The sequence below is a fragment of the Penicillium waksmanii genome (genome assembly GCF_028829765.1).
Source record: "Penicillium waksmanii strain IBT 27052 chromosome Unknown utg000001l:1.0-4852451.0:1.0-4856178.0, whole genome shotgun sequence".
In the NCBI taxonomy this organism is placed as follows: Eukaryota; Fungi; Ascomycota; class Eurotiomycetes; order Eurotiales; family Aspergillaceae; genus Penicillium; species Penicillium waksmanii.
Window position 1 is genome coordinate 1018955 of NW_026643248.1, and position 20693 is coordinate 1039647.

Here is a 20693-nt window from a genome sequence, read left to right on the forward strand (position 1 = left end):
AGCCCTGGAGTCAATGGAAAACCAATTTAAACTCGAAGAGAGACCAACTTGAATGCTCAGTTCAACCTTAATCATTTAAATTGGGGTTGAATCTCAACTTGTCGCAGCTCAAGACAAGCTTAGGTAAAATATGTGTTTAAGGCGGTAGGCTGGATGTATCCAAAATTGGCTGCTTATCATCAATGGAAATGACACTTGTATATGTACTAATAGTAATGTGTGGAATCAATTGTGGCATTGGCCTAGTTGAGGTCTACCGTTGCACATACAATCGTGCTTGCCTAGCTGGTACATACATACAGCATACGGCATAATACTGTAAATTACCACTACAACCCATACTAAGTCACCACCAATACCAACCAGAAACCACCCTCGGCCCAACCAACACATGCCTGGATGTGCAGGGACGATTGCACCACTTAGCGTCCCCATAATTGATGATGTAGTGGGCAACCATCTCTCTTCCCCAACCCCAGCTTTCTGGCTTCTCGCCTCTGCTTTGAACCGCCTGCACCGGCCTTCATCCAGGATGGCACTCAATCTTGAGAAGCAGCTGCTCTTCGTGAGTTCTCTCGCTCCGATCTGACTCCGACTCTAGAGAAGGGTCCCCTGCTGACATCCTATCCACAGTATGGAGCTTACCACAACAACCCTGTATGTGTCCGCAATAATGGATATCCAACAATTTCCGGTTGAAAGACCTCCCACTGATGAAAACTTCAGGTGAATGTCGCAATTCACATCACTTGTGTACCGATCCTGCTGTTCACCGGCATCGTCCTGGTTCGTGACCCCGCGTTTTTTTCATCTCGTTCCATCTCATTCTCACCCGAGCTACGAAAAGCTGATAACCATTTACGCTACTAGGCATGTAACTCTCCAGCACTCCTTCCAGCCCCCGAGGCCCTACGCTTCGAATACCTCCCCGCCAACGCAGGCACAATCGGAGCATTCATCTACGCCTTTTTTTACGTCCTTCTCGAGCCGGTCGCTGGTGGTCTGATCGCGCCCTTGGTGATCGGCTCCGCGGCCGCTGGGAATTACCTTCTCGGAACGCACGGCATGGTTGTGAACTACTGGGCTGGTGGAATCCATGTTGTCTCGTGGTTGGCGCAGTTTGTCGGCCACGGCAAGTTCGAGGGACGCGCGCCGGCGTTGCTGGATAATTTGGTTCAGGCGTTGCTGCTTGCGCCGCTGTTTGTTTGGATGGAGATTCTGTTCTTCTTTGGGTATCGGCCTGAGTTGAAGGAGCGGATGGATAAGAGTGTCGAGAAGGAGATTGAGAAGTTCCGCAGGGAGAAGGAGGTGAAGAAAAGTGGTGGTGGTGGTGCCCAGTAAATAGGGACTTCGTGTCCTTCGGGTTGATGGGGTGTGGGTGGAGCCGGGTGGTTCGAGAGAGAGAGAGGAGAGGTGTCAGGTTCCAAGGTTGTTGATGGAGAGAGTGAGGGATTGAGAGAGTTTCTTTAGGTTCTGCTCTTGCTGTTGTTGTTCCTCTTACGAGGTGATCATTTTAGCGTGTTTTCTTTCGTTATCATTTTGATATTGTTGAGCCGGTGGTGATGATTCCGGGTAATTCCTTTATGCGACGTAGTATATAGCTATGGTGGGCGTAGGTGTAGATAGGGGGTAGTAAGAGTATAAGTATACACGTGCGAGGCACCTCCAGGGGCTAGGTATGTGTAGATGCTAGGTAATAAGTCTATGGAGTACTTATATATGCACTCGTAGCTATACTCCTAGCTACTAGCTATACTGCGTTGCCGTGACGAAGGCATTAGGTAAGCGTCACCTGACCCTAGATCCGGAGAGCCGAAGAGAAAAAAACGGGAAGCAGCGACCCGCCTCGGAGCACTTGCTGGGACCACACACAACAGACTGCGATGGGGGGGAGTCTAACATATTGGGTATGTAGGAGGAGTATAGAAATAGGATAGTAAAGTGATAGTGAATATTATATTTAGGTGAAGGCCTGTATTTTGTAGAACACAACACCTACACTGGCCAACGTGGAGCAGAGCACAGCACTAGGGCCACCTCGGAGAGGCCTCGCCCGGATTGGACTAGCGCGAGTCCTGAGAATCCTGGCGTCCCCCCCCCCGACGAAAGCTCCTTCCCGTCCACAACCTTCTCTCTCCTCTCTCCGACTCCTCCCTCACTACATCTCTTTCAGAGAACACTTCCTCCCATCCTCTGAACCCCCCTCCCCTCTCACAATGTTCAGAAACGCTCTGCGGCAATCCAGCCGCTCTGTTGCGGCCGCCTCGGCCACTGGCCGTGTCGCTGTGAGTTCTGTCCTTCCCAGCCATCCCATTCAACCCCGTCGTCCATCGCCATCCCCGACCTTTCCCATCTCGAATTCCAAGTTCGATTGGTCCAAGGACCTCCTCCAACCCCTTCGTCCATATTATCAACATGCCTTGATCGCATTGCCCTTTCAGAACATCGTCGTTAACAAGGTTTTCTTCCCTCCCTATAGGTTCGCGCGGCTGTCCCCGGCCCCATCGCCGGTGCCTCCAAGCAGGTCCGTTCCTACGCTGCTGAGGCCAAGGCCCAGCCCACTGAGGTCTCCTCCATCCTGGAGCAGCGCATCCGTGGTGTCCAGGAGGAGGCTGGTCTCGCTGAGACTGGTCGTGTCCTGTCCGTCGGGTACGTCTTTGAGCCTCCACCCTGGGGGAGCGGCTAAAGGGTCGTGAAAAATTCGGTCATCGGCTACCATTTCATTCAACGCGCCCACGCCTGCCATCCAACCAATCTGCACGCAAACATGAAACTGATTGATTATCGAATAGTGATGGTATCGCCCGTGTTCACGGTATGACCAATGTCCAGGCTGAGGAGCTGGTCGAGTACGTTGCAATTCCTCCCGAAAAAGTCTTGGCATTTTCGACCTCCCTTCCGGTAAACTAACAACACTTCAGGTTCGCCTCCGGTGTTAAGGGTATGTGCATGAACCTCGAGGCCGGTCAGGTCGGTGTTGTCCTGTTCGGTTCCGACCGTCTCGTCAAGGAGGGTGAGACCGTCAAGCGTACTGGTGAGATTGTGAGTTTAACCCCTGGGAACCCGGATCGGACCGATCGGGTCGCCTACTACCATTACACTCCCACCCCTCCTTCTCTTGAACATATACTTATATTATCTTATAGGTTGAAGTTCCCGCTGGTCCTGAGCTGCTCGGCCGTGTCGTCGACGCTCTCGGTAACCCCATTGATGGCAAGGGACCCATCAACGCCACTGAGAAGCGCCGTGCCCAGCTCAAGGCCCCCGGTATCCTGCCCCGTCAGTCCGTCAACCAGCCCGTGCAGACTGGTATGAAGTGTGTCGACTCCATGGTGCCCATTGGCCGTGGTCAGCGTGAGTTGATCATTGGTGACCGTCAGACCGGTAAGACTGCCGTCGCTCTCGACACCATGCTCAACCAGAAGCGCTGGAACAACACCGGCGACGAGTCCAACAAGCTGTACTGTATCTACGTTGCTGTCGGTCAGAAGCGTTCCACCGTCGCTCAGCTCGTCAAGACCCTTGAGGAGAACGACGCCATGAAGTACTCCGTTGTCGTTGCTGCCACCGCCTCCGAGGCCGCCCCCCCTGCAGTACATTGCTCCCTTCACTGGCTGCGCCATCGGTGAGTGGTTCCGTGACAACGGCCGCCACGCCGTTATCATCTACGACGATCTGTCCAAGCAGGCCGTTGCCTACCGTCAGATGTCCCTGCTTCTGCGTCGTCCCCCCGGTCGTGAGGCCTACCCCGGTGACGTTTTCTACCTGCACTCCCGTCTGCTTGAGCGTGCCGCCAAGATGAACAACAAGACCCACGGTGGTGGTTCCCCTGACTGCCCTGCCCATCATTGAGACCCAGGGTGGTGATGTGTCCGCCTACATTCCCACCAACGTCATCTCCATCACTGATGGCCAGATTTTCCTGGAGTCCGAGCTGTTCTACAAGGGTATCCGTCCCGCCATTAACGTCGGTCTGTCCGTCTCCCGTGTCGGTTCCGCTGCCCAGGTCAAGGCCATGAAGCAGGTCGCCGGTTCCCTGAAGCTGTTCTTGGCTCAGTACCGTGAGGTCGCCGCCTTCGCCCAGTTCGGTTCCGACCTGGATGCCTCCACCAAGCAGACCCTTGCCCGTGGTGAGCGTCTGACTGAGCTGCTCAAGCAGAAGCAGTACTCCCCCCATGGCTGTCTCCGACATGGTTCCCCTGATCTTCGCCGGTGTTAACGGTCTCCTTGACACCATCCCCGTCAACAAGATCCTTTCCTGGGAGTCTGACCTCCTCGCCCACCTGAAGAGCTCCCACCCCGAGATCCAGCAGACCATCGAGAAGGAGGGCCAGGTCTCCAAGGAGACTGAGACCAAGCTGAAGGAGACCATTGTCGCCTTCAACAAGTCCTTCAGCGCATAGAGGTGAGCTAGAAAACACCGCGAGTGATCCCTGGCTGGTCGTTCTGTTTTCCTGACTCTATGTGTATAGACAAGATAGTTTGTACAATTTTGAGCCCATTGTTTCCGTTCTGTTCCCTAATTGCAGTGCCAGTGCCCTGGCGAATACGTTTTGATTGTCCTCTTGTCCTTGGATGTAGCGATCGACTAGCGATGGTAATGCGTCTACTGGTCCGGGGATGAGGACGGTCTTCTCTTTCCCTTGTGGCACACAGCCGGCAATAATATGAACGGAGCCGGACTCGGTGTGCTGCCAAAATGTGATTATATCCTGTACGTTTAGATTTTTTCCGCGCATCGGGGGGCGCGAGATGGGAGGAGGACCAGTCTTACTTCTGTCTGGTCTCCATGCGACTCTCCATGTTGGATCCGCAATTTATTTCATTTGTTCAAATGGTTGTTATGCTGTAGTAAAGTGTAGTGTAGTGAAGTGTAGACACTGTAGTGACCGATACTGCATGGTAGACTCGGGCGACATCGGCGAGGTATCCCATCTCTGCCTGAGGGTTCTACATAGTCCACCACGAGTATTTCTTAATTGAACCTGCCTATTCTCTACTCTACTCTGCTCTGTATTATACGCTCCACTACTCATACACTGGTTATACCATACTGACGTTGTGGACACGCATCGGCAGTGAGTGACTTTTGCTGGGCCGAAAGCGGCACTTCTTATCGATAAGCGAACAATCTTTTTTCCCCTCGACTCATCCCATCGCGAGAACCACCAGCGTTTCAAAGGCCTCTCCTCTATTTTCCGCCCTCTCATACCATTCTCGTCATCATGTCGGCTCCTAAAACTGCCGCTCCTTCCTCATGCAAGGTCATGCTGTCCAAGAATGTGGCCAATGGCCTGCTTGGTGAGGTGCAAGAAGGCATCAAGACTCTCGACAAGCCGCCGCACCTGGTCGGCTTCCTGGCCAACGATGACCCCGCTGCGCTGATGTATGCGCAATGGACGCAGAAGACATGCGAGGAGAAGTGAGTATCTCTGATATGACCCCGGTTTTGGCTCTCAATGGTCTTGTCGTGGGTGGTTGTGGTGGGGTAGATTCCCCAGTTATGAATCATAGTACCCCTCCATTGAAATCGTGACTCGTCCAAAAAAAAAGAACCCAATTCCCCTCCTCAAGCACTATACTAACAATGATAATAAAACAGTGGATTCGACTACTCCCTCCGCGAAGTAAGCCGCGACGACATCGAAGAATCAATCCTAGCCGCTAACAACGACAACAACGTCGACGGCATAATCGTCTACTACCCAATCTTCAACAACCGTCAAGACCAATACCTGCAGCAAATCGTCGACGTGCACAAAGATGTCGAAGGCCTCAGCCATCGCTACATCTTCAACATGTATCAAAACATCCGCTTCCTGGACCAGGAAACCAAGCGCCAGAAATGCGTACTGCCCTGCACGCCCCTCGCGATCGTCAAGATCCTGGAATACCTGAACATCTACAACACCATCCTGCCCTACGGCAACAGACTCTTCGGCCACACTATCTGCGTGGTTAACCGGTCCGAGGTCGTGGGTCGGCCCCTGGCGGCACTGCTGGCTAATGACGGTGCCTGCGTTTACAGCGTTGATATCACCGGCGTGCAGAAGTTTACCCGTGGCGAGGGGTTGCAGAAGAAGCGTCATGAGATTCATGAGATGGAGGGTGCGACTATTAAGGATGTTGCGCCGCTTTGTGATGTTGTTATCTCGGGTGTTCCCGGTGATAAGTATAAGTTTGATACTAGCTTGTTGCGGGAGGGTGCTGTTTGCGTTAACTTCTCCAGTGAGAAGGTTGGTCTTCCTTCTTTCCTTTCATTTGGCAAGGCTTTCGGTACTAATTTATATCTCGCTAGAACTTCCCCCACGAGGTCCGCGACAAGGCCTCCATCTTCGTCCCCTCCATCGGAAAGGTGACCATTGTCGTCCTCCTCCGTAATCTGCTGGTGAGTTTTCCAATTCCCCGTCTTCGTGATAGAACTACTATCCACTGCAATGATGGACCTTTTTACTAACACTTCGTACAGCGTCTTATCCAAAACAAGCGCGTGGACGACGTCAAGCCCGCCGCAGCCACTGAGCGTCCCGGCACCCTTGAGGCGTCTTCTTAAGCATTTGACATTGATTGTTACTAATGTATTTTGAGAAAAGAAAACGGATTGATGGATGTTACGAGGTTGTTATGTGGAAAATACAGTATAGATCGCTTTTTTATTTTACTTTTAGCCCCTTTGAATTGGATATAGCCTGACCGATTGAATTGTTTTTATCTTTTACTTGACTACTATACACTACTTTATCAGAATACTTTTCTCTCCTTAATATGTGGGTGCCTATGCTGCATGAATTGGAGGGAATATCTTCATTGGGGCCTTTCTGTTTCGGGGCGGATCTACTAGTAGCTTCTTATGCAGGTAGCTTCTCGTGTCGGCAACTTCATCCGAGCCACTTCCACATTGCTCTGCCAGTCAATCACATCCCCTGGAGTTTGTATTTAAGCAAGACCATAGAGATCTAATCCCTCATAATTTCGATGGCTCCTTGTATGAAATGTGCCAGGTACTCGGATTTAACGGGTATTCAAACGGGTATTCCTCAAAAAGCCCATCCTTTTTGTATTGCTCATCCTTCAGATAGGACAGATTGCGGTCTCGCAATTCCTCAAACCAGTCAGGAGCCTGCTCTTCGAAGTAGAGGCGGGGACTAGCCACCAAGTCGTCAAGTCGCTCAGGCCGGCATACAGGCCTACCATAGACATGAATCTTCCATAACGGGTCCTCGGAATCAAAGCCAGGGCCAAGGTTGACCCATCTTGTCATAATCAAGGTGATCTTAGAATCAAGCTCAAGCAGTTCAATCACGCAATCTGTTCCACATTTAGGACAGGTGTATGCCGAAGAAATTGAAGATAATTGTTCCCAGCGGATATATTTCGATCTGTATACTCCGAGTCGATCAGGGATTCTGCTTAAAAGTGTGGCGTGGGAACATATCACATAAATGTTTATGGGGTTTGGGCCTTGAATGTCTTTCAAATCTTCCCATGTTGGGAATATCAATATGTCCTGCATGCGGATATAAAGACCAAGAGGCTCGGGGCATATTCGTGCTTCCCTCGAGAATAGTGTAGGAACTTCTGACCAAGTCAAACGTTTAAAGCTCAACCGGTCTGGGTGTTGGATGCGGTGACAGTAATTGCGAATTTGTGTGTATGATAGAGATTCAGTACTGATACCAGACATTTTACTACTATCATGGTAGTATCTCCTCATCGCAAGCTTAAGCTGATGATTCGAAAGACGACTTTCTGAAAGGTCAAATAAAGTATGGGCTCTCATCCTCATTGTTGCATCACCGATCAGTTCATCGTTCCACGCATATTCCTTATAGTCAAATGGAAGCTTTCAAGTTTTGCGATGGGCTAGTCTACTAAGCCCGAAACTTTTAGAACCGTCGTATCGATGAAGCTTTTTGCAAATATGGCAAGAAAATAACTCTTCCAGGTCTCTCTCCAATATGGCTAAGAGTGATAGATTTTCAGCTTATTTGAGAGGTAACTTGGCATGTCAGATAAGCAGATGGAAGCAAATTACAGATATCCAGTATGATCTTTGGGGAGAGACCGGGTAGTGTAGTCATGGGGTAGGGCTTGGGGGAGACCGCGATGGATGGGCCTGTAAGATAGGAGAAAGATCTTAGATATTCCATGATGCTTGGAAAAGGTGCTGGTAGCCAAGTCGACGGTAGTAGTAATGAAGAAAGAAAAAGAAAAAAAGAAAGAGAGCAATGAGAATCGCCGAATCCATAAATGGTAGGCCGACAACCCCAACCCTGGAAACATGGAATAAATTTGGAGAGATCTTTAATTTGACCGCAAGTTCACCCATGGGACCGTTTTACTCCGATTCCATTTCTGGAATAGCAACCCTAATTCGATCCGATACCTGGCTTTGAACTTGAAATCTCGATCATTTTCGGGCCCCCCTTCTACGACATAGCCCCATTATTCCAAGAGCTTCCAACCAGAAATAATGAGCCTCGGACTGTGTTAGATCATTCTGATGATACCAGAAGCGAGCTTGAGTACATTCAAACAGCCCTTCTATAATGCCTTGGAGTTGAACAGGCGTCCAAATTTCCCGAATACTTGGCCGAACTGCCGATGCAAGATCTTTGAGCTCACGACCTAAGCTTGTAGACATTGCGAGCGACCACTCCCACAAGTAGTCTCGATGTTCGCAGATATTATCGCCCACACAGCCAAATGAGACACATGCAACCACGGTAACAGCAAGTGAACGACCCGCTGTGGTGACTGCAGTTGTTCGTGGTAAAATCACGAGGAAGCTATCCCGTAAATAAACAGTGGAGCCTCTTTTGGAAGATCAGTTTTGAATGATGCTGACATCTCATAGTAACTGACGCTTGATCGACTTTTTGGCCATTGCCGACAGCCCCCAGACGGCTCTCACCTGGGATTGGCTCAGGAATCTAAGGCCAGGCAAGCTATGCTAAAGAGCCTCGACGTTGTCACTGGACTCTAGCAATAAGCGCCAGCAGTTTTACTTCATGTTGAAGGCAAACCTTCTTGCTCCTTGGTATCCGTGTAATAATGGAGATAAACAGATGTTGCTTCAAGACTTCGAGAAAGACTAGGAGTCATGGTATTGGTTGGTGTAGATAAATAGAGAGAAGGGCGGAGGAAGCAGAAAGTGGCGAATAGAACATTCTTTTGGCTTTCCACATTCCCAATTTGAGAAAGGGACATTTTGGAGATGTCTTCCTGAAGCCAAAAATTGCCCGGCCAGACGGATTTCCATTTATCTCACTCTATGTTGGCGGGTCGCAAATCAAATTTGGATTGCTTCAAGTTAGTTCACTGAGGCTGAATGACAGAGCTAGATGGTCTGTATTGTATGCAAATTGAGAGAGGGTGACCTCATAACAGACACTATAATTATTACTGTATTACGATTATATACCTAAGAAGATTGTATACCCAAGAAAAGCCTATTGAAAGCTCATCAGCTTTGGCCACTACGCCGCTCCATAAGCGCAGGGTGGTCAGTTGTATATAGTGGTATTTTACAGTGGTGTTGCAAAAGTTTGAAGCCCCCTATTGCCCACTATCTTTGACTGCCTTTTAATGGTAGACTAGTAGGCGCAGACCAGGCCGTTCAACAAGGACTTGGAAACTTTGCAACACCACTGTAAGCTTGAAATACCCCTGATATACAACTCCTGACCACCCTGCGCTTATGGAACGCCGTAGTTGATTACTCTGAAACTGTATCAAGAAACATCAAATTGCAACCTAATAGTTCATGCTATAATAATATCAGTTGGACGCACATCAAAGTGAAGATAACTGGAGTGACATGTAACTTACTTTATGAGAACGGTCTTCGGCTCACTGTAGCTTCGGAGAGCATAGTGGCTCATCTCTCTTCCGATTCCAGACTGCTTGGAGCCTCCGAAAGGAGTCTGTAAGCTAATTGTGCTGACACAGTTAACTCCAACAACTCCACTATCCAATTCCGAGGAAATTCGCATGGCACGGTTGATATCTTGAGTGAAAACACCGGCCATCAGACCATATTCGGTATCATTGGCGAGGCGCAAGAATTCCTCTTCATCCTTGAATGTACTAATGCATGCCACTGGTCCGAATATTTCTTCGTTATAAACCTGAGCATCTTTCTCCGGGTTATAGAAGACGGTTGGTTCCCAGTAGCATCCTTTGTCGCCGTGCTGCTTTCCACCAACCAGTATTTTTGTCTTTCCTGCGTCTCGTTGGAAGAATGAGGACACCCGGGACAGTTGGCCCTTATCCGCAAGAGGGGCAAGCTCGTTTAGCTTCTCTGACATTCCCTTGGTGAATGCCTCGACAAATCTATCTGCGATGCTTTCCTGCACATAGACTCGACTCGCTGCGAAGCATGCTTGGCCGGTATTCTGGGTGATGGCAAATACAGACCACCAAACCGCATTGTCGAAGTTACAGTCTTCAAAGATACCAGATGGAGACTTCCCTCCCAGCTCAAGTGTCACTCGCTTTAGATTGCTCTTCGCGGCGGCCTCTTGGATCTTTTTTCCTGTGGGAATCGAGCCGGTGAAGCTGACTTTTCTTACCCTCATGTGGTTTGCAAGCATAGCCCCAGTTGCTCCAGCACCAGACAAGCTCTGGAACACGCCCGGTGGGAGAACACCACTCTCAGAGGCCAGAAATGCGAGTCGGTTTGACGCCAACGGCGTTTTCTCACTTGGCTTCAGAATGATGACGTTTCCCATTGCCAAAGCAGGGCCAAGCTTCATAGCCATAATTGCAAGAGGTCCGTTCCAAGGATTGATCCCGACACATACGCCCAGAGGCTCCTGTCGCACGATTTTGACGAAACCGTCCTCGCCGGGGTACGACTCGCCAGGGTATTTGTCGGCCCAGCCAGCATAGTCTGCAAATAGTCAGCTTTGCTAGATTCTATGAAGACAAGGTATCTGACGCCTACAGCTTAGAATTGACGCGGCGAACTCGGCTTCCCCAGTGGCTGCAGCCTGAGTTTTTCCGATAGGAGTCCCATCCAAATATCCCAGCTCCTCTTTGTGCTCCAAAATCAAAGCGGATAGTTTTGCAAGTGCTTCTCCTCTTTGGGTAGCTGTGAATTTTCGCCAAGGCCCCTTAAAGGCCGCTTCTGCTGCTTCAACTGCGGCCTCCACATCCTCAGCTGCTGCATATTGAACTTGGTCGCAGAACAGCGAGTCATCCACTGGGTTGAAAAGAGAGTATCTCTCGGATGAATGGCTGTCCACCAACTTTTTAATACATGTCAGTATCATGGCATTTCCGGTCGACATCGATAATCATATTTCTCACCTTTCCGTTGATGCACAACCGGGTAGAGAGGGGATATTTGTTTCCGGTCATGTTGAAAGGTAGTCTCGATAATCAATTTTGAGTTAAATCTGTGACAGGTCCTAAGTCAAACTCATTTTATAAGTCAGTTTTATGCATGTCCATGAGCATTACGAATAATAATTGTACTTTCCTCTTTTCCGGGTGGCTGGGTGAGCCAAGAAGAGGGGATGATGCAGCATTCGAGGTAATGTGCCCACTGAACCTGCAATGCACAGCACATGCTTACATGGGTCTAACCTTTGCTCCACATGAATTGCGCCTGGCGGGGTTAAGACCTTAAGTCCTCTTTTATAGGTGTGGTGTCAGCCTAGCGTTTTGCTTTCCACAAGGATATCGATCGTTCGAATAAAAAGGCGCTCCGGGCTTGACATGTCTAGTCGTCAACATAACATCAATCGCTACACAGCTCACAACATTCCGTCACAAATAACGTCTCTTGGAAGCCCAAGTCTCATTTTCGGAGACTTTTATCCTCGCAGCCTGGTCTAAGCCTGGTCTGATCACCCGAAGTGGAGCCAGCATATACAAAGCGGGGGAGCCATCTCATGTTCTTCATCCATTGGTTTGCAGTGTCTAGGGATCTGCTAACATGATTCAGGTGTGACGTTTGTATAGCACAAATTATGAGTGCACGCATATGCTTAAACTAGAAATGGAAGTGGTACCAAGCCCCGGAACTGGTATCTGCACTTGGCGCATCTTTTGAATACGCCTCTGCTGTATACGCCGCTTTTGAATACGCATCTTGTGAATACGCATGTCATCAATGCGCAGTCTTTGCATACTTTGTTCCAAATTCGCTTCTATTCCAAACAAAAATCGTTGACAAATAAAATTATCTCCATAATTTCCTAAAAGAACTTCCAATTCTCAGCCTTTGCAAAATCAATTCATGATCCTGCGCTTCCATTTGCCCTCGAATCCGCAGTTATAACATCAGCAGGAATCTGCTGTTCCGGAGAAGCCTTCACATAAGTGAACTTTGACCCAATTATCGGAGCGTCATCTTCATTGCGGACATACTGCGCCAAGTCCGCATCGGGGGTCATTTCAATTTTCGTCATCCCATTCCCAAGATAGTCAAAGCGGTTCCCAAAATACCGGACTTTGAAATCATCGTATCGCACGTTTTTCAAGACTTCGACGTAGTGAATTGTACTTCCTGGCCATAGTGCCACGATTTTGCCATCGGCTGTATTACCCTTATACCAGGATCGACAGTCCTGGTCCCAAACTGTTTGCTTCATATACTGATCTTTGAATTCGATGAAATCGTCCACTGCTTCTTTGGTCACTTCGATTGATTTGATGCCTTGTTGTTGGATTCTGGTTATGTGCTGGCAGATGTAGTCGGCTTGTGCTGTTACAAGGTTAGTAAATCATTCTCTGCATGCTGAATTGTTCTTTTACCTTCGATGCCAATAAGGACAGGTCCGTTTCCAATTGGGCTATTTGGTCCAAGGAACATGTAGTAATTTGGATAACCAGGAGCTGCGACGCCTAGATAACTTCGAGGCTCATCTTTCCAGTCCTCCGCAAGTTGACGCCCTTGAGAGCCAACCAAGGGGAATCGTGGCTTGAAGGTAGTATCGAATCCAGTCTATGGATTCGGTTAGGAACTCTTTACCGGTGTGAATCGTTCGAAGGTATAGATTCCTTACCGCACAGACTAGAACGTCGACTGCGTATTCGTCCCCTTCTTCCGTGACACAACCCTCTGGCGAAATTCTCGCGATTCCACCATATATGACTGCTGTTTTCTCATCCGTGAGCGACTCTAGATATCCCACTCCAGGCGTGATACGTCGACACCCCACGGCCCACTTCGGAATCAATTGATCGACAAACGCAGGGTCATTTAAAACACCCTGCATAGAGGCGCTGAAGCTCTCACGCGACCGCTGTTGAGTTGGAGAGTCTGCAAGAAACAGGGGAAATATTCTGTTCATATTCTGCTCGATCCCTCGACGGAATTTGAGCAATGTGCTTGGATCTTTGGCAAACTCCTTCTTCTCATTCTCTTCAAATTTCCGAGGTTCGAATCCCGCGACACCAGCGACAATCCATGATGGCTCACGAATGAAGGTGGTTAATTTGGATACCTGTGGAAGGATTGCAGGTAGAATTTGGATCCCCGATGAGCTATCAGAGATTATTTGTTAGCGAGTGAGCTGCCTTTCTTTCCCATATTCCAATCAAAGGAACGGAAGAGGCTTTAGCATACCCATTCCCTATCAATCCCACATGCTTGCCAGCAAGGTCGAGATCTTGATCCCACGCCGCACTGTGAACAAGTCTACCTTTGAAATCATGCAGGCCAGGAATAGCAGGCCACCTCCACGCATTCAAAATACCGCCCGCATTAACAAGGACATCGCATGAATCATTTAAAACAACACCGTTCACAATATCTCGAATCTCGACATTCCACTTACCAGCCCCGTCATCCCACTTGGCTCCAACAACCTGATGTGAAACCTTAGTCTTCTCGCCTAGGTTACTCCGGAACTGGAATCGCTTGAAATAATCGTATATCTCGGTACTTGGGGCGTATGTGCTCGACCACGTCGGATTAGGATCAAATGACCAGACATACGTGTGAGACGGATTATCGCACGCGCACCCAGGATACCGATTCTCATACCAGGTCCCGCCGACATCGGGGTTCTTCTCGTAGATTTGGAAGTAAAGGTCGTCGAAATTGCGCTGGAGCTTGTATCCCATTAGGAGGCCACTAGCACCTGCTCCGATAATAATGACTCGAAGCGGTCGGTTTGAGTTGAGGGGATTCCCCGACATGACGAAACGAGGGTCGAAGTGAGGGAATACGAAAGCAAAAATTAACGCTTCAAGTCTCTCTGTTTGTCACTCTGTGTGTTTGTGGGACATTTGCATTAAGTATTAATTAGATTAGCAGATCTTGCAGTTTTCATTTATCTTCATTTTCTCAAACACCCCGCTCGCGCTCCCACTCCCACTCCCATTTCGATGCATGAGAAGTGGCTAGTCTAGTACCCAAGCGCCAGAGCCATCCCTCAAACAACAGCACTGCCAATTAAGACTAAAGGCCACACGGATAGCGGCATCCCATGAGCGGGCACTTGTGTTTGCCTTTCCTCCTTTCCCCGATTGATCTCATTGGTCCAAGTCATGCATGTATTGACTCATTGACTGTTCCACCAATTATCAAGCTGCGATGCCGTCTGGGCAAAGACAAAGACGAACCCATGTACCTCATTTGGGATAAGATTTACCTGAGCTGTACTCCAAGCTGCAGATGGAGGTCCGAGCTATCTCCTCCCACCTCGGTTAGGTAGCACACGAATCAGGGTTGTGGATGGCAAGCTGTGTTCTGCAAGGTCTCATTATTCAGACCTCCAGGACGAGGGGGGCCCAATCCATGCCTAGGAGAGGCCATAGCGATGAAGATCTACTTTTGCCCTCCCTTCCCCCTCTTTGCAGGGCTGGCGTGTTATGTGTCTATTCATATATGCGGACATACGTGCAAAGTACTATGCTATATCAACTTCCATCGCGATAGCGACAGCTCCCGGGCTTGAAAAGCAAGCTTGGATTACCGTGGGTGTAATTTTGAATGACGAATATCGAGTTCCCGAGACAAAACTTTATCAATTCTTTCCTTTACACTGCCTGTCCTCAAAGAATAAGAAGCCGTAATCGAATCCCCCTTGCCCCAGTGGTCTGTTGTGGGATTAAACAAGGCATCGCTTCAAGAGCTTCGCAAGAGTGATACTAGGAAGACGGTGTGGAAGCATAAACTGGATACTTATGATTCCTTTTTACGGCCATCATGATACGGCGCTCCATAAGCGCAGGGTGGTCAGTAGTTGTATATAGGGGTATTTCAAGCTTACAGTGGTGTTGCAAAGTTTCCAAGTCTTTGTTGACCGGCCTGGGCTGCGCCTCCTAGTCTACCATTAGAAGGCAGTCAAAGATAGTGGGCAATAGGGGGCTTCAAACTTTTGCAGCACCACTGTAAAATACCACTGTATACAACTGACCACCCTACGCTTATGGAGCGGCGTAGTCAACTTGGAAAAATAAGTAGCTTGGATATCGTTTGGAAGCTCCTTGTATACAGTTCTAAGTCTATTCTATGACAAGAAAATAGAAAAATGCATCTGAGATCGAACAGAAAAACGCGCCACATAAAAGTAATGAAAAGCCTCAGATAGAAGGGCCAATAAGGCGCCTAGACGTCTCAACTTCAGGAGAAAGTCCCTTCAACAAAGATTCAAGCTCATCTGCGGCTTGGGTCAAAGTATCGTCCGAAAGTGGGTTCAATGCGTCGAGAATAAATAACACCCGCGTAGTGTCATCTGTCAACGCTGTCCGAGGGCCCTGTCGCCAGTTCCAGCGTCGACAAGTGATGCCCGTGTTATCACACCAGATAGGCTCTCCAGGCGTAGCAAGCTCTGTTTGGGGCTCTCCGCCCGAGAAGGTTTGAAAGGGTTCTTTACCGGTGGCGCGTAGCAGGAATGCGGAGCCGTCGTATTTATCCAAATCCTCGCCACCAAACGGGATCTGATATTTGACAGAAATACCATTGTAGATATCCGTCAATCGGTTGATGCGCGGTAGGCCATTTTCAGCGCGACGAGTCAGGGCCTCCAGACTATTCCGTGTCTTGTTCGGCTTGGCCCCGAAGCCTTTGTAGGCTTCTCTCCACGCAGCGATATGGGGGAATTCGGTGATAAGAGTGCTGGCGACCATCTCCTTGACATGACTCTCTGCTTCTTTGAGGACCTTCTCGCTAGTCTCGTCGCTAGGGCCCGGAGGAATGCCCTCCACGATCAGCAAGAGAGCTCGATAGTCTGGTCGTAGTTCGAAGATTTCAGGAGCCACGTGTGCGGCTTGGAGCAGCTTCTCGGCAACCATTTTGTTTACCATAGTTTGCAGCAAAAGAAAGATAAAAAAACTTGATCGAACTGATTTGAATCGAAAATAACAGAGTATGTGTAGTCAGACACTGACCTGAGCGTATAGTAGAAATAGCCTCAACTCAAATCAAGGGCGAGGCGCTCTTTATAGGGTGTTCTTCGGGATTTAGCCTCAAGCGGTAAAAGATTAGAGTATTGAAAAAATGAGTCAATAGCAATTCCGATGCAAAATTTCCCCGACCTGACCAATCCCAAGTCGAAGTTGGAAAGTGATCTCGGTTGTTATAGAATGCCGCCCCACTCACTATAACTTCCTAAATTAGTAAATAGTGGAGATGGGTACGGAATCTATAATTCAGTTCCACGGTTACAGCCGATCCATATAATTTTCCGTTTGTTCTTCTTCCCTGCCAGAAGTTAATTGGAGACTCTTTTCATCTATAAAACCCGTCTGCGAGATGCAGTTAGTCGATATTGGCAAGTAGTAGTTTGGCAATTTTTGAACGATCCCAAAGCGGCTATCGTTGTAGTTGTTTCGCCTTAGGTTGTAAGACGGAAGGAACAATGGGATACCAGTTATAGTTAGTTCCAAGTTGGCATCATGATACTGCTAGTACTGTACCGCATCCTACTAGTGGAGAAGGAAAAGAGTGACTCCGGCTTCCATGTAAGATGCTCCTCTCGCGCCTGGCCATGGGTGTCCTTGCCCCGATGGTCTCGGACAATGGATACATCCATGGATCCGCACAGGAGGGGGAGAAGAGAGCAGGATATGCCGCCTTCTTGGACGATATGAATCTGCTTGTGCCTCAACCATAGGTCTCGCAAGGCGACGCAAATGAGTCAGACTACACTTTGAAACGACCCATGTCAATACGAAATCCACGGAAAACTCAGATACGATTTATGGTCCACTCTCTCTGGAAACTTTGACGCTACTCTTTCATGCATAATCCGAATTTCATAGCGGCAAGGTAACATGGCCAATATGCTTCGCAATCCTTTCCGTGGCCGCAGAGTCACGCCCTTCTCACAAACCTCTAAACTCGCCTTCGATTCACCTCCAATTTACCGCCACACGTGATGAAAAGATTTGCACAAGCAATAATATGGTCAAATCCAAAAAGGACCATCGAACCGGCTGGGCGTACACCAACCTGAAAAAGTCTTGGGCCTTCATCAGGTCCAAAAAGGCAATATGCACTGCATTGAGAGAATTTTGCAGGGTTGTGAAAAAAGTATGGCGAGGAGAACAGTTATGTACACAGGAACTGTATGCCATACATGGAAATGGCAGGATTGCACCGGGGATGCCTCCGAGGCGAGGCGTTGGAAAACGTACATGAGCATTGCGTACGCGGGGGAGGGGCTCGATCGCATTCATGACGAATGTCATAAGAAGGAGAAGAGAAGGTATATCCACTGTATACCGAAGGCTGCTGTAACAGGAGCATTAAAAGAATTTCAGAACCAGATGAATGGTGTAGATAGGAAGCTCGGTCAGTACGGGCAAATAAAGCTCAACTCAGGGATGAGCGCACAGGCAGGACAACCTGGTATGACTCTGGAGGGACCGCCCGCCATCGTCGGGCTTCCTAAGGTTATCCATGTATCATTAGTATTATTATCAAAGACATACTATTTACTCTGTCATTTTAACCTTTTGTTCTGCAGTTCCGAGTTATTCCATGAGATAAGAAAATACTAGTATGTATAATGGATCTTACTGCATGCAAACCCCCTCGAGAACTTGAAGAACCCCGCAATTGAATACTCGTTTTGCTAGTCCGAATTGATCAATGTCGCGTGGCTTTTCAGTTCTGTTGTAAAACGTTACGCTTGTAGCGGCTTGTGATTGGTCGAATTATATTGCATTTGTTTCAGCCTCAGTCCCTTCAAACCGGATTGGGGGCTTCTTTTACCAATGATTTGACCCCTACTGTAAGAAACCGTGTTCAACGAGACCCTGATACCTACTAAATAGTAGTAAACTGCATACCGTGGGAGAGCCTCGTTCTGGGTAATTGCAGTATACAGTAGTTCCCGAAACTGGTTTCACCACTTATACTCTTCGATTGTTTCTCAAACCCTACCTGCCAATGCAGACTAGTCTTCATTGGGAGTGTCTCCGGAGCACCCCTGTCAGTGACCTGTATTGGTTCTTACGCGTAGTAACCAGAACATATGGCGTGGTGTATTCACTTGTGACACTAATACATACATCTGACACCTCGATACCCCACTTTGAGAATCGTCGTCCCTTTGTACAGGGAGATCATAACAGTCAATCACAAGAAGTCAAATCGGAGTAGCACCCAACCTAGCCCCTACAAAGCACGAGCATTTCTACGATATGATCCCGCAGTAGAGAACTACCTGTATTTTAGTGCTCGGTATGATATAACGTAAGCGCGCTAACAAATTTACTTATGTAGTTTAGCGTCCGGAGATCAGACGTTAATGTTCGCTAGAGCCAAAAAATATTTGTACTGTATCATAGACCTTCGCCAAAAGAAATGCCCAACCTGGAGAGCCTACCAGCGGAAATTCTGCTAGCGATCGCAAATGAATTAGAGGACACTCGAGACATCAATTCATTGGTTCGGGCAAGCCGTTATTTTTGTAACAATCTGACTGCATCTCTGTATCAAACTGATGCCTGGCTCCATGATATGAGCGCACTCAGGTGGGCGTCAAACAATGTTTCCATTCAAACAGCCTCAAGATCAATCAACAATAGTTCTCTCTGCAAAACCAGAAGGAAGAATCTTGGAAAGGCTCTCGCAAAGGCGGCCAGGAATGGACATGTTACGTTGGTGTCTTTGATTTTGGCACAAAGAGAGGTCAATTTTAACATCATTGAAAGCGATGAAGATGTTTTAAACGACAAAAATGAAAGAATGACCCCTCTTCAATTAGCAGCAAGCGCAGGACATGTGGACATCGTCAAAGCTCTGCTGGAAGATGATCGCATGAATCTGGAATTCCTCGTCCCTCTGTTTCCGCCAAAATATACTGGGGCCCAAGAAGCTAGTTCTGAATGCAGACTGATCGCAACATCCTGCCTTTTCCTAGCTGCGAGAAATGGCCATGCTGCAGTGGTCGATATACTGCTAGATGTTCCTGGGATACGACCGAACGCGCACGACCGATTTGATCGCACCCCTTTGATCAACGCGGTTGTTTCAGAGTCCCTCGAAACTGTCAGGAGCTTTATCAATCGCCCTAGCTTCGAAATTGACTTCAATATCCAGGGCAGTGCTGTTCCCAAGTGCGTTGTATGGCGAAAGCAAAGAAACCCTCTATTACTCGCCTCCGCGCTCAAATCCCCGTATATTGCCAACCTGCTTCTCAGTGTACCTGGAATTAACGTTGACCACTACAATAAACGAAATGAAACCGCTTTGTACTTCGCAGCTTCCCAGGGAACGAGTGAAATCGTCAGGTCTTTACTCGAGCACGGAGCGCATCCGGATCCAAGGGATTTAGAAGGTGAGACTCCGCTTTGGCATGCGGCCAAAAGGGGAGATCTTGCGATGGTGAAGATGCTGCTGGAGGCAGGCGCAGATCCGAACCATACGTGTAAGAGGGGATGCCACCCGTTGGGTGCAGCCGAAACATTCGGTCATACCGAAGTAAAGCAGGCCTTGCTTGAAAGTGCTCGGGTTGATTTGGGTTCTCTGAAGCCGGTTCCGGAAAGATGGCACAAAAATCGGAGGATGTATCGGACCCTCGCACCCAACCGCCCAAAGTCTCCATTTCACACCTGAGCTTTTGGTAATTATGTGCCAAGTCTCCATTGTGCTCCTAGTTTCCTGCCTCGACTGTATCCTGTTTGATAGATACTCAGCCAATTTCGGTTTTGTCCACAACTCTAGTAAGATCAGGACGGCATAGGTTCAATGAAGGAAACTCATGAATGTCTTGGAAATATCAAATTTCCATGCTGGCAGATCTCGGCACTGCCTATGGTCCAAAAGCTTCCCACTGGGCAAGTAAAAGAAAATGAGATTTGAAATTCGTGCGATCTCGGTTATATTTTTCAGGTTGACTCGGGCACATAGGTTTTTGACCAATTATCTCTTGTGAAAGGGGGGAGGGGGGGCTCTGTGTAGGTGATAGTTACCCCTTTTTGCTAAAGCTCCCTGTTTGACGAGTTCATGCGATCCCAAGGATACTCGAGTTGTCGGATTTGGGCTGGGACAGTTGATGGTGGCCTACTATATTGTTTGACTTGTTTGTAATGAGTTGGTTCTAGAAAGCAAATCTTCTGTACAGCGTGATACGGAAACTATTTTTATTCGTTTCTTTACGCTGGTATGAGAATACTGCCGGATAGTGGGTCAGGGGTAATCTAGCATAAACAGGTATAGTGCTATACAAGATAAGGTTTCAAAAAGTTTTAAAAAGAATAAACAGGTAAAGCTGATTTCGAGC

The 20693-nt window shown here is 48.4% G+C and overlaps 8 protein-coding genes across 8 annotated transcripts; 4 read left to right on the forward strand and 4 right to left on the reverse strand.

The window, feature by feature from the left end:
- Positions 1 to 532: 532 nt before the first annotated feature.
- On the forward strand, positions 533 to 1341 carry N7481_000361 (2-hydroxy-palmitic acid dioxygenase MPO1; the record flags this gene model as incomplete). The annotated part of the gene is made up of 4 exons (XM_057259580.1): positions 533 to 565; positions 634 to 657; positions 727 to 786; positions 871 to 1341. The coding sequence occupies 4 exons, from the start codon at positions 533 to 535 to the stop codon at positions 1339 to 1341; spliced, it is 588 nt and encodes a 195-aa protein (XP_057127412.1).
- Positions 1342 to 2216: 875 nt separating this feature from the next.
- On the forward strand, positions 2217 to 4403 carry N7481_000362 (F1F0 ATP synthase subunit alpha; the record flags this gene model as incomplete). The annotated part of the gene is made up of 8 exons (XM_057259581.1): positions 2217 to 2285; positions 2480 to 2649; positions 2793 to 2849; positions 2922 to 3042; positions 3147 to 3593; positions 3631 to 3756; positions 3854 to 4083; positions 4160 to 4403. 8 exons carry the CDS (start codon positions 2217 to 2219, stop codon positions 4401 to 4403), a joined length of 1464 nt encoding a protein of 487 aa, XP_057127413.1.
- An 822-nt stretch (positions 4404 to 5225) lies between these two features.
- Positions 5226 to 6553, forward strand: N7481_000363 (methylenetetrahydrofolate dehydrogenase (NAD(+)); the record flags this gene model as incomplete). The annotated part of the gene is made up of 4 exons (XM_057259582.1): positions 5226 to 5422; positions 5603 to 6236; positions 6299 to 6388; positions 6470 to 6553. 4 exons carry the CDS (start codon positions 5226 to 5228, stop codon positions 6551 to 6553), a joined length of 1005 nt encoding a protein of 334 aa, XP_057127414.1.
- A 411-nt stretch (positions 6554 to 6964) lies between these two features.
- N7481_000364 (uncharacterized protein) lies at positions 6965 to 7261 on the reverse strand (the record flags this gene model as incomplete). Its single annotated transcript, XM_057259583.1, has 1 exon — positions 6965 to 7261. The coding sequence occupies one exon, from the start codon at positions 7259 to 7261 to the stop codon at positions 6965 to 6967; it is 297 nt and encodes a 98-aa protein (XP_057127415.1).
- A 2566-nt stretch (positions 7262 to 9827) lies between these two features.
- On the reverse strand, positions 9828 to 11364 carry N7481_000365 (aldehyde dehydrogenase family protein; the record flags this gene model as incomplete). Its single annotated transcript, XM_057259584.1, has 3 exons — positions 9828 to 10894; positions 10949 to 11252; positions 11314 to 11364. The coding sequence occupies 3 exons, from the start codon at positions 11362 to 11364 to the stop codon at positions 9828 to 9830; spliced, it is 1422 nt and encodes a 473-aa protein (XP_057127416.1).
- Positions 11365 to 12245: 881 nt separating this feature from the next.
- N7481_000366 (flavin-containing monooxygenase) lies at positions 12246 to 14154 on the reverse strand (the record flags this gene model as incomplete). The annotated part of the gene is made up of 4 exons (XM_057259585.1): positions 12246 to 12715; positions 12766 to 12955; positions 13017 to 13497; positions 13580 to 14154. 4 exons carry the CDS (start codon positions 14152 to 14154, stop codon positions 12246 to 12248), a joined length of 1716 nt encoding a protein of 571 aa, XP_057127417.1.
- Positions 14155 to 15543: 1389 nt separating this feature from the next.
- N7481_000367 (B3/B4 domain-containing protein) lies at positions 15544 to 16254 on the reverse strand (the record flags this gene model as incomplete). Its single annotated transcript, XM_057259586.1, has 1 exon — positions 15544 to 16254. The coding sequence occupies one exon, from the start codon at positions 16252 to 16254 to the stop codon at positions 15544 to 15546; it is 711 nt and encodes a 236-aa protein (XP_057127418.1).
- Positions 16255 to 18772: 2518 nt separating this feature from the next.
- On the forward strand, positions 18773 to 20026 carry N7481_000368 (ankyrin repeat domain-containing protein; the record flags this gene model as incomplete). Its single annotated transcript, XM_057259587.1, has 1 exon — positions 18773 to 20026. The coding sequence occupies one exon, from the start codon at positions 18773 to 18775 to the stop codon at positions 20024 to 20026; it is 1254 nt and encodes a 417-aa protein (XP_057127419.1).
- Between the last annotated feature and the right edge of the window lie 667 nt (positions 20027 to 20693).